General features: G+C 31.7%; 1 protein-coding gene across 1 annotated transcript; it reads left to right on the top strand.

The window, feature by feature from the left end:
• The first annotated feature begins 8697 nt into the window (after positions 1-8697).
• LOC114372593 lies at positions 8698-12888 on the top strand. The gene is made up of 2 exons (XM_028330241.1): positions 8698-9126; positions 12061-12888. The coding sequence occupies exons 1-2, from the start codon at positions 8755-8757 to the stop codon at positions 12568-12570; spliced, it is 882 nt and encodes a 293-aa protein (XP_028186042.1). The 5' UTR covers positions 8698-8754; the 3' UTR covers positions 12571-12888.
• Positions 12889-13229: the final 341 nt, after the last annotated feature.

The raw sequence follows: 13229 nt of genomic DNA, 5'->3' as shown, positions 1-13229 counted from the left end.
AAATAAAGATAGATCGGGATACAGTATGATACATGTGAAGATAAGTCTATCTCTTACGCGGAAGGACAAATGAACCCGACGGGCGAAAATACTTTCGCACCGTGCTGGACTTCTAAGTCTTCTCACGCTATAAGAAAACCTAATATCATTGTTGATTTCAATTGACATTTTCTTTTATTAAAATATTATTATTAGGAGGATACATTGACTTAATTGATAACTCATCTCGGCTAAAACAGCTAGTCACCTCTGATATAAAATCTCCTTTTTCAATTATATTTTTTTTCATTCATTCAACCTCGATGATATCTTACTAATTGAAACCACAACTTATTAGTTACAATTGTCAATTGCATGGAGAATGCATTAATGGTCTGGGAGAATTATTTATTGGCTGTTACAGTGTGTGGTTTATATTGTCGGGATGATATAATATGATGGGTGGGGAGTAAATGTTTGGTATTTATTGCTGGAAAGGCAGGTCTCGGGTGGCTAAACAAAACGAGTGATAGAAACTTTAATTTATCCTTGGTTACTAAATATTTATATTGTACCGACAAAAAAATTAATATTTATATTGTCATATAAATATTGTGTAACCTTGGTTTGGGTATTCTTTGTGCCCTACGCATATCAACAAATACCTTATTTTGCTTATTAAAAACAAAAATTGACATTTGACAATATATAATGACAACCATATATGTTGGTGTTCACACTGAAACGTTGCTGAAATGGTAATGTGGAAAATTATTTCTAAAGTCTAAAGTAACAGTACTTGTGGATGGATGGATCCTGTGGTTCTATTGTTACAAGTAACAACTTACAAGTCATTGTTTCTTGTTAAAGAGAATCCGTGTGGAAGGTAGGACGATTGGACAAAATGTAGCAAAACAATTATTGGAATTAATTGTTTAGTTGGGGAAACTTTTTAACTCATCATTAGAATTTAGTAGTCGTGGTTTCTTGTTGGACAACGGATTATTCTTGAAACGATAACAAACTAACTTTAATTATACAGTCGTAAAAAATGAAATTCTGTGTTAATTTGTATGGGGAAGGAAAAACGGTAAAAACATAAATATATACTTGTATGAATCATAACCCATTTAGATCAAATAGTCCATTAGGGTCTTCCCTTCCTAATTCAAGTCTAACCCATAAAATATTTTAACACATCGACTCTATCTATGAATTATGCAATATATACAACTACTCAATTATTTTCAAAATCTCAATTATTTTTTAAAATTATTTTAACTCATGGTGCCTCAAGTAATTAAACTCATCAGGTTCCCAGTGTGGAACCCATCATAACTCATCACGCATTAACTCGTCACCCTTAAAGGGTCTTACAATTGTGTGATTGCATAATTCATAATTCACAACTCAATACATACAACATCTCAACACCAGTGCATTTCACAATTCATGACATACTAAATGTTTGTCACTTATTCACAATTTCAATCACAACTTCACAATTACAATAAAACAATTTATCACACCTCATAAATCATACACATATCACGTAGTGGTTATATTTACATGACACAAAAAAAATGATAAATCATACACATCAACTTGGAATGCCACTTTTGGTTATATACATATTATTATTATTATTATTATTATTATTATTATTATTATTATTATTAGTATTCAAATTGAAATCAAAGCATTGAAATAGGCAAACAATTCAGGTGAAATTAAAACTTGTAACATATGTAAATAAAATTTAGGAAAAATAGAGTTTAATTTTAAAAAAGAAACAACCCAAAATAACCCAGAATTGATATTCTAGAGATCCCTATACATGTTCATTATGATCCCCAAGCGTGAGTAACTCATCCCTTACCTCGATGTATTCGCTCAAGTGTTCTCCGTTAGTAATGGATGTGTTTCCGGTGCTCTCTAGAGCTCTTCCTCTTATTGTTCTATTAGGGTTCTTGTGCATCAAAGAAAAAATAAAAAGAACAGAAGGTGTTTTGTAAAAACTGCTCAGGGTTAAAAGTTCCTTTATATAGTGAGGGAATTGATGACCTATTTTTATTTTATTTTATTTTATTTATTTATTTAAATGAAAACCCAAAAGGCATGGTTGTTACAATATTTCTCAAAATAAATAAATGAAAATGTGCACAAAACAACATGAGAAAACATCAAACTAAATAAGAGTTTCAAAAATATCAATGGTACTACAATGAAATCACATCATGGTACCAAGTCGCATTTGTACTACATGATCCTTAAAATTCTTTGGTGGCATGACTTTTGTTAAAGGATTGGCAATCATCAGCTCGGTGCTAATGTGTTCAAAGACAACTTTCTTTTCTTTAACACGTTCTCTTATGGCTAAGTACTTGATGTCAATGTACTTACTTCGACTTTCACTTTAGTTGTTCTTAGCCCTGAATATTGCAACAGAGTTGTTACATTACAACTTCAATGGACTAGAAATAGAGCCCACAACTCTAAGCCCAAACACAAAACTCTTCAACCATACACCATGCGAGGTAGCCTCAAAACAGGAAACAAACTCAGCCTCCATAGTGGAAGTAGCAATCAAGGTCTTCTTGGCACTTCTCCAAGATACAACTCCACCAACTAGCATAAAAATATAACCAGATGTTGATTTTCGTGAATCAACGCAACCAACATAGTTTGAATCTGAGTAGTCAATCACCTCCAAACAATTAGTTTGTCTGTACATAAACATGTAATCCTTTGTTCCTTGAAGAGTCTCATCACTTTCTTTGCATTTTTCCAATGGTTAATACCTGAATTACTCTAATATCTTCCCAAAACTCCAACAACTTATGCAATGTCAGGTCTGGTGCAAACCTGAGCATACATAAGGCTTCCAACAATTGAAGCATATGGAATATTCTTCATGTATTTTCGCTCAAAATCATTTTTCAGGCAGTGACTCAAATTGAGTTTGTTACCCTTCACAATGGAAGTTACACTTGGTGAACGATCTTTCATGTTAAATCTCTCTAAAACTTTGTTAATATAGGTCTCTTGAGATAAACCTAAAATGCCTCAAGACTTGTCCCTATGGATCTTAATGCCAATAACATAAGATGTCTTTCCCATATCCTTTATATCAAAGTTCTTTGAGAGAAATTGTTTCACCTCATATAGCAAATTCTTATCATTAGTTGCAAGCAAAATATCATTCACGTATAATTGATAACTGCTAATTATGAGTATATTTTGAGGTTAAATTATATAGGAATCTGTAATTTTTCTCTCCTAATTTTTCCTTTTTGAGCAAATAAGTGTTAAATTAACATCATTTAAGTTTTTGTGTAGAGAATATTAAAAGTCATGAATTTATGATGCTTAGTGAGTAAAATAAAACCTAGGAAAGCGAGCTAATTAAGGAAAACAAGTTAATTGAGGAAAACAAGGCTAATTAAGGAAATAATACTAATTGAGGAAAACATGATTAATTAAGAAAAATAAAGGCGGGCTTAGTGCAAGAAGTTCGCTAATCTGCACCTATAAAAGAAGAAGAGAGAAGAAGGAAAAGACAAAAAAATTCCAACAGGATACAATTCCTTATAGAAGGCAAAGACTAAAAGAAGGAGAAGCAAACATTGGGAGTCATTCCTTCCCTCCATTCCCTTTCTTATCTTTTTCCCCTTTACTAAATATTCCCCTCTTGCAATTGTAAAACCTCCATGACAATGAGAGACTAAACCCCTTTTGTTGGGAACTTGACAATCAACTACTCTTAATGTAATTTCTCTTCCTATCTATTTATGAATAATACATTTGCTTTATCTTTTCCTGTGCTTAATATTATTGCTTGTGGTCTGATCACCCATTTGCATGGTAAGTTTTAGGGGTAGCATTGAAAAACGTTATTTTCTAATAGAACTAGGAAAGGGTATCTAAATAAAGTCATCAGGGATATGTTGATATTTGTTTAGTCTGTTATACATATCTATTCTTAATACAATTTACTATTTTAGCTATGCAAAAGGATTTAAAAGAGAAAGTAGATAAATTAGGCTCTTTTATGGAGGGACTAAAGTTAGAGTATATTAGTAGATACATGTGTAAATTAGAATAATTATAAATAGAGAAAATTATTAACATTACATCAAAGAATAGATCTAGTAGGCTAAGTTCCCAACATTCTCATCTTCTGAATTTCCTTCTACAAAAATATTGTATTTTCTCATTTCTTCTATCTTTAATTAATCAATTTAAATTATTATTTAATTTCTTTTCTTGTTTGATTTAATTTTTTGTCAATATAAATTACTATTTTTTTAAAACCTTTTCAAAATATTTTTCTTAATCAAATGTTTCTCTATATAAGTACAAACAAAGTATCTGTGGATACGATACTCAGACTTCCGTTTTAACTTTACTATTTGGGATGATTTGGTGCACTTGACAATCCATCAATAATAACATATGAAAGCAAATCATACTCCCACTGACCTTCTGGTATATACATTGATCCATGATGTTCTCTTCAAAACCGAATGAAGTGATGACCTCATGAAATTTTAGATGCCATTGGCGGGAGGCTTGTTTCAATATAGATGGATTTATTAAGCTTACAAACTAAGTGATCCCTATCACTAGAGAAGAATCCTTCAAGTTGTTTCATATAAACCTCTTCCTCTAGATGACCATTAAGGAATTCCATTTTCACATCCATCTGATGTAACTCAAAGTTAAAATGAGCTACTAACGCCATAGTTACTTGGAAAGAATCTTCCTTAGATACAGGTGAAAATGTCTTTGTAAAGTTGATTCTTTCTCTTTGAGTGAACCCTTTAACAATAAGTCTTGCTTTATGTCTCTTAATGTTGCCTTGCGAGTCTTTCTTTATTTTAAAGACTCATCTACATCTAATGGCTTTTACACAATTAGACAACTCGACGAGATCCCAGACTTGGTTAGATGCTAGAGAATCCATTTCATCTTTCATAGCATTGTACCACAATTAGATTCATAACAAATAAAAGTAAATGAAGTACCTTTCTTGTCGAGCCAGTTCTTAAATTTTGAGTCGTCTTTCTTTATGTGTCTTTTTTTCTTGCGAAAGAAACACTTTGACTCTTTCTTTATGACCAATTGAGTAGGAATCTTGCCCTTATTCTTGGCTTGATCCCCTTTCTTTTTTCCTTGAGCAGTTAAATATACCTTTTCATCCTGTTCCATTATTAACCTTTTCTCTTCTTGAACACACATAATCAATAGCTTATTAATTGACCACTTATCCTTATGTGTGTTATAAGAGATTTTTAAAGGGGCATATTGCACAGGTAGAGTACATAAAATGTACTGTACTAGGAAAGAATCTGACATGGTAACTTTCAAGGCTTTTAGCTGAGATACTATATCCCTTATGCGCACGATGTGATCACGCATTCCTCTTATCTCATTAAGCTTTAAGGATGAGAACTACATTATAAGGGTGCTGGCAAGGGCCTTATCAGATATAACAAATTGATCATCAATGGCCTTCAAAAAATCCTTGACTTTTTTATGCTAATCAACAAAACTACGGATACTAGCAGATATATTAGTTTTTTCGAACATCATAGAGAGACGATTAGATCTTTGCTATTTTTCCATAAAGATCAACAACATTTGGAGTGCTAGTTTCAGTAATACCTGGTGGTTCATTTTTCCTAATGACATAGTCAATATCCATCCAACTTAAATGAAGGAGAATTCTCTCCCTCCAAACCTTATAATTGCCCCCTTTCAATTCAGGAATATCACACTTAATATCAGAAATGCTGATAAATTGATTAATTGCAAAGTTCAAACATACATTCTCATTATAGATAATTTGAGACTAAATAAAATATTATGTTTTACCAATGTAAAACATGTATTAATTTATGAACCTAGTGACATAAAACTTGTATGTGGACTAAAATCCTACTCAATTAGATTCAAACTTATGATAAAATTATCAAATTATATTAATTTTTCTTTAATTCTTGTGGGTAAATTAAGAAATATAACCTAATATTTTATCCCGATTAGTCATACAAATGTAATAAAAGTCCTGTGGGCAGATTATATTATATTACTTATGATTAATCACAACTAATATTTTAAATGTGATTTTAACACTTAATATATATAAACCTAATCAATTAAAGATGCTATGGTTATTCTCTAATCAATTAAATTATATTAATCACTTAACATTAATTAATTGTTAATAAAGATCCAAATATTTGTATAACATTCTCAATAATCCAAATAATTGAATAACATTACATAAATATTATTTAACATAATTTTCACGTACAATAATCATAAAATCATACAAAATACAAGAAATAAATAAATAATATATGCATATCATTATTCAATAAAAGAAAACATACAAGCTCTCTAACAATTAATTTTAGCATCCATAAATTATTTAACTTAATATTGCATGCTTAAATAAATATCAAATTCAAACATACAATTAAACTAAATAAATAAATAATTTAAACACACTAAATAATTCATAATCATATGTGTACTAAACCATTTAATTTAATTATTTATTATATGTATAATTACTAATAATAATTATACTTGTAAACTCATAATTAAATTAATCTCTAGCACACAAATAATAAATTAATTATGAGCAAATACTAATTAAAATCATTAAAGCATTTTATAAAACTTAAAAAAAAAACAGACACGTATACAAATATCAAATAGTATACATGAACCTTAAAAAAGAATGATGTTGCCCCATTTTTTTTTTACATATACAAACAATCCATAAACCTTTGTTTGGAATTTCTGGATAAGCAAAAACTCAATGGGCCTTCACAGATATTTCCAGAATATTAGCCACATGGCCTGCGCGGATGGCCTTCGCGGAAATTTCCAGAATATTAGCCACATGGCCTTCATGGAAATCGTCTTCAATCTTGAGCTTGATGACTTGGTTGCGGCCCGAAAACCCGAATAAAAACGTGATGAATTTCAACCATTTAGAAATTCAAAATTATCATTTTAATTCAATTAAAACGTTCAAAAAAAATGTTCATATCTAAAAAAAGAAACCAACGTATGAGTGCCAAAAAGAAATAAGAAAGAGACAAATAAAGTTCTCATAACAAATGTAAAAACATGAATATATATTGGTTTGAACCATAAGCAATACATTCAAATTAAACAACTGAAATAGAAATAGAAAAGAAAAATAATTTTATAAGATACCTATCTCCAACTATTACTATTGACCTTTTTTTATGTTATATTTTATCTGAAGAGGATGTATCTTACACAGATTATCATATTAGACGACCACCTAGCATAGGCAAACAAACAATAATTTAAATAAAACTTAAGAGCATGTTACATTGACACCTCGCGAGCTCAATATTGCATTATAAAGGAAGAAAAATAAGAGCAAATACAAAAGGCATGGGGGCATGAATCGAATCTGAGGAAATAAACACCACTTCAATCCGTAGTTTGGATATTTGATAGCATATTCTCACTTCGTAGAACAATTCTTTGTTAGCATACATGCCTCGAACTTGCAGCTAAATGGAATCCAATTTTCATTTTATGATTTGATTATATTGTGGATTTGATGCATTCCCTAATTTACAGTAAAGTTAACGATTTATTTATATCTATATTTAGGTTCTTTACCACAGGGATTCTGGAAAAAGTAGAGGCTTTGCATTTGTGACAATGAGTTGTATTGAAGATTGTAATGCAGTAATAGAAAATCTTGATGGAAAAGTAAGGATCAATGGCTCTTTCATTTGTCTAGCATTTGCTTACAAGCTATGTTCAAACTTTTTGCATGCTGAAATTTGTAAATGAACTTGTCAGGAATTCCTGGGCCTTGAGGGTGAACTTTTCTAGCAAACCAAAACCAAAAGAACTCTTATACCCTGAAACTAAACACAAGCATTTTGTTGGGAACATGTCATGATCACTGGTCAGTAACTAATGAGATGTTGACGCAAGCCTTTCAAGAATATGGTCAGTAACTATAATATGATTTTTTTCATAGACAAAACCTTCGTTGCAGTTATTTTGTGCTATTTTTCAATTAAAATTGAAATTTTAACTCGTAATCCACACAATTAAAAGTTAAGATTAGTATAGGCCATGATGGTGAAACTCTAATTTTGGTTGGAAAATAACCCCCAAAACACTCAACTAACTACACCTAATTATAATTATAATATATGATAATAAATATTTATAATAATAAAATTAGAAACTTTTAAGTCTAATGCATTGTTGATGCATATATCTTATTTCTAATGTTAACTAATTAAGTTTATATATTTTATAGATATACTGATCTGTAAATCATATAATATAATTGAAGGATGGAAATGTTAATAAATTATTAAATTCAGAGACATATTTATCAGTAATTTTAATCTTTATTTTTATGTAAATATCAATTTTATCACATTTTTATCCATGTCATATAGGTGAGTTTCCTGATATTAATATACGAAAATTAAATGAGACGAATTAATCTTCTTTTTTATATTTTTAGAAAATGCCTTTTATTTTTTATTTTTTTAAAATGAATTTATTAGTATGATACTTTCATGATACTTTTAAGAACAAAATTTTTTATTTATTGTTTCCTATATGTTAGGACAAGGTTCTCATTCCCATTTACTATCAATTATTATTTTTTAGTTACGCGTTCGGACATTTTATATTTTGAGAAATTATCGGAGAGAAAGATATTAAGATAATGAAGAGGTGTAGCGTCCAATGGAGACCCATCATCACCACCACCACTTTCAGTGCTGCCACGGTTCCAAATTTCTCAGCCACCCTCTTCCTCTTCCACCTTCTTCATGGCGACCCCTTCTTCTAGCCAGACCCTTTTCCCCTTCTCTCGTCTCTTGCTCCTCCAACAAGCGTTGGGACTCCAACGCCGAAACCTTTCGCCCCCGAAATTTCACCCCCAACGATGCCAGAAAGGGACAAGAACAAGAACAAGAACTAAAAGAAGGGTTCGGGAAGAAGAGAAGGTGGTGGTCTGATGAAGATAGAGAATTTGAGGATAAAGAAGAAGAAGTAGTAGAAGAAACTTCTAGTGGGATTTTGGAAGATGCCATTGACAGTGTCTGGTTTCTCCAGGTGATGAACCAATTTGAGTTTGATTTTTATGTAATTTCAGTCTAAATATTTTTATACTGTCTGTGATTGGATGGGAGTTTTGAAATTTTTAAATGCCTTTTAATTAAATTAAATCAATTCTACTGTTTTTTCTTGTCTATCTTGTTTTTGTGTCAAGCACTCAAGTGTTTGTGTCTTTGTTTTTTTATATATTTTTTTCCTTTGTCACGTGCGTAACAACTTACTACTGGATAACCAAATATACCCTGAGAGTGAGACTTGACACTTGCTATTTTGGTTATTTGAATGATGCCCTTTATTTTTATGTGGAAGATGCAAGTAGTTTATGAGGAAATTTGGCATTTTTTATGAAATATTTTGTTTAGAGAATGATTTTTTTTTTTTTGAATTTATGGCTATAGATGGAAGTATATTGAAAGAGGAGTAGATGATTTCTATTTCTTGTGTCTTACCATTTTTATATTAATTGCATGTGTACATGAGTTAATAAACTCTAGAATTTAATTTATATGCATTGTCAATGTAACTAGGATTTGATCATTTTATTTCATCATCCTATTCATTAATATGAAATCAGGACTGGGATTTGTCATAGGATAACTGTTAAAGTGTGATAATAGGTGTTAAAGATACTATTGATTTAATGATTTCCCATTATTTGGGCATGCTGCTAATGACTGTGATCAGCTTGTAAAGTAGTATAATTGATTAATTGCATATTTTCTGTTAGTATTCACGAACTGAATTCAACAATATTGGATATAACTCTCTTTTACTAAAAGAGAGAGGGAGGAGGGGGACACTTTTATATAAAAGCATGTGCATTTTTTGCTCTGGACCTTAATGTCAATGATATTTTCTAGTAAACTGTTGTAATACGTGGAACTGAAGCAAGAACACAGTATGTCATATGCACAAAATCTGAGACAGTTGGTTGGGACAGGCATATTAATAGATGTCATTTGATTTTATTATAGACAAACCACAAGTAATGCCCTAACCCTTAACCTAAATGTCTTATTTGAACCGTGGCTTATGTTGAAGCTTTATGTAATGTATTCTGTTAGGTACTTGGCCAGTATGTGAGTTGTGTTTGTGAAGAAGCTAGAGTTAGTTAGTGATTGTTAATTAGAAATCTAGCAGATTTTGACAGAGACAAGCTGTAAATAGATAGTGAGAGAAGATTAGGGGCACTCAGTTAAGTGAGAGATAGGTTTGGGGGAGAGATCTCAGGCTTTTGAACTCCTGAGAGGAACACTTAAATTCATTCATTATCTAAAATTCATAGTTTTCTTAATGCCAGTATATAATAGTATAATATTGTTCAGATTACTATCAAAATTTCAAACTTGTAACCAATGTAATGGGAAATATAGCTGTGAGTTGAGTGCCATAGGAAGAAACCATTCCTCTTTTTCATATATTTCTATGGGAAAAAAATCTACTGCATGATAAAATAGACAGATTTGATAATGAGTATATTTTTCTATGTCTAATATAGAACAAAATGGTTTCATATAAAATTGGCAGACAAATGATTTTCAGTGGATTCTTTGTTGAAGTCATCTCTTGAGCGATTGAGGCTGTGCATTCTGATGAGAATTGTCTCAGCTAAGCTACAGTGATTTTAGGTAGTTCCTATAGTGAATTTCGATTACTAGAGACAAGGTTGTTGTGCAGATTTACTTGGCAGTAAAAGTGCTTCAAGATATAGGAAGATACTTATGTATGCTAAATTCTTATCAACATATTTTATTCAAGAAACTAAGATGACCTCAATACTTGGTTGCTAGAGCATCCATCAGTAGAGAATGAAACCTTGTACTTAGAGAAGTTACTAGTGATGGATACCAGTTTCCATTTCCTCCAGAACTTGAGTTTAATTCCTAGTATATAAAGCATGTGTTTTGCTTTGATATCAAGAGTCATGACTCACGACACAGACTACAGAAAAGCATTGCTTAACCAAAATATGAGGAAGATTAAGGCACCAAGCACACCATGCAGACAGATATTGTCAGTTTACTCTAGATCTTAGGCATGAACTGACCAAGAAGATTTTAATAAAAAAAATTATGTTTAAATCACAATTGTTTATCTAGACGTAAATAGGTGAAGATTGTCAATGGGTCGGACAATTTTTCATTACAAACCTAGGCAAATAGAACTGAAAATGCTTAGATTGGGGGACTGAAACCTACTCTGTTATTGCTCTATAAACATATCACGTTTATATGTTGAACCATTACTTATTAATAATTGTTGCCGCTATAAATCATGAAACCATCATAGATCAATTTGATCACTGTTTTATAATAATCACCAAATTGTTTGGTTTTCTAGGCAGCTCTTTGACCATTTTTACTTCCGGCTGCACAGATAATCTTAACCCAAACTTTAAGGATCAGTATTGGCATTTTCTCAAAATTTGTATCTTGTTTTCTTTCATTCTCATTTCCCTTAGATGTTATTGTCTCTTATTTGAAGGCACTATGTAGTTGTTGCTCTCAGTATCATTATAAAATTATTCACAACTTTTTTCTAATTATCTGTGCATTGAAAGATCTAAAAACTTTTGAAAGTAATTGTTGTCTAGTTACATATCACCTATGTATTTGTAATTTATTCTGTTTATGAATATATTGCCCATCATTGCTTTGTCATGTAAAAGTATAATATTCTCCAAAAGCTTTAATTAAGTAAGAAGCTATATTTTTTTTGGTAATTATTGGGTAAGAAGTACTTGGATGGCTAACTTTCTAGAAAGTCTTCGTGCTGCACCAGTTTTAACACCTAGTGGATTAAGACTTTTGTTGTTGCTGTTGTTGTTTCTATTGTGTAAACTCACAGCATCTTACCTGTGTCTACATATGCATTGAAATATTTTTATTGGCATGAGGTGTTGCAATGTATTTCATTTTTCTCCAAATGCAGATTTTCAAATCCTATGGTTGGACGCTGCCTGTCATCCTCATGTCATGGTTGATATCTAGTGGCCCAAAAGCTTTCCTCATGGCATTAATTCTTCCCCTTGGTCAGTCAGCACTTGCACTAGCATTTGAGAAATTATGGGGACCGTCCGAACGCAAACCAAAACGCAAGTACAGGATGAGGAGGAAACCCCGTGTTAGAAATTACACCAGAGTTGAGGAAGAACCAGAAGAAAAACAGAAAACCAAAAAGGGGTACCAATCATGGGTAGTTGAGGATAAAGGTTCAGTTGATACAGGCAGCCGAGAAGCAGCACCGAGTTTTGGTGGATGGGATGACTTGGAGAGGTCAAGACCAGCGACAAAGTCTTCCCGTGGCATGGATGGATCACGAAGGACACCGATGGAAGGTGGTAGGTTGAGTAGGAGACAAAGAAAAAGTGACACACCTCTGCTGTTGCGAGTGCTTTTTGCTATTTTCCCATTTTTGGGCACATGGACAAAGATGCTGTAATAGTCTTTACCAAATAACTTGAGCTTGGATGAGTTGGAAGTGATTCTTTACATCTTCCTCTGATGAAAAGAAACCAAGCAGTTATTTTATGTTGTTTGTCAACATACATGAGTAGTATTGATAAAATTAGATGATGAATTAAGTTCATCAACATCAGCAAATTTGCATTCTTTTATCTGTCTCATTTTTGGCACAAGGGAATTTTGCAGACCCCCATTTTGGCTGTTGGATTTGCTGTGATTGAATTTTCACCAAATAATACTTTTTAGATAGCTTTTGTGATCTTAACTTTGCAGTGTGCGCTGCTATTGATGTGAACAGGAAGTTTGGTGCGTGCCTCTGGCTAAAATCTCATGTACAATTCTTTAATTACAAATGTTACTCCGTGAAATAACATTGTTCATTTTCAACTGTGTGTATATCAATCCATTTTTAAGAAAAATGCTAATAGGCCTCAAACAAAATGAAAAGTGAAGCAATCTGCTAACAGTTATGTGCATGTTTGTTTTATCGTTACAATCTCCGTTTAATGGGTTTTCATGCTTTTCTATGCACCAAACGTGAGAACAAGAAATTGAAGCTCTTACGTTCAACAGAAAACTAACGTGTTCTCAAACATGTTATATGGAATTGGATCGGGCTACTTGTCAGAACTTACA

The sequence above is a fragment of the Glycine soja genome, chromosome 10 (assembly GCF_004193775.1).
Source record: "Glycine soja cultivar W05 chromosome 10, ASM419377v2, whole genome shotgun sequence".
NCBI classification, from domain to species: domain Eukaryota; kingdom Viridiplantae; phylum Streptophyta; class Magnoliopsida; order Fabales; family Fabaceae; genus Glycine; species Glycine soja.
Note: the sequence above shows the minus strand (reverse complement) of the source record. Positions and strands in the feature narration are given on the sequence as shown.

Coding starts and splice junctions, on each gene's coding strand:
- LOC114372593 (XM_028330241.1), top strand. CDS start 8,755: ATGGAGACCCATCATCACCACCACCACTTTCAGTGCTGCCACGGTTCC. Junction 9,127..12,060: donor ACAGTGTCTGGTTTCTCCAG/GTGATGAACCAA, acceptor CTCCAAATGCAG/ATTTTCAAATCCTATGGTTG.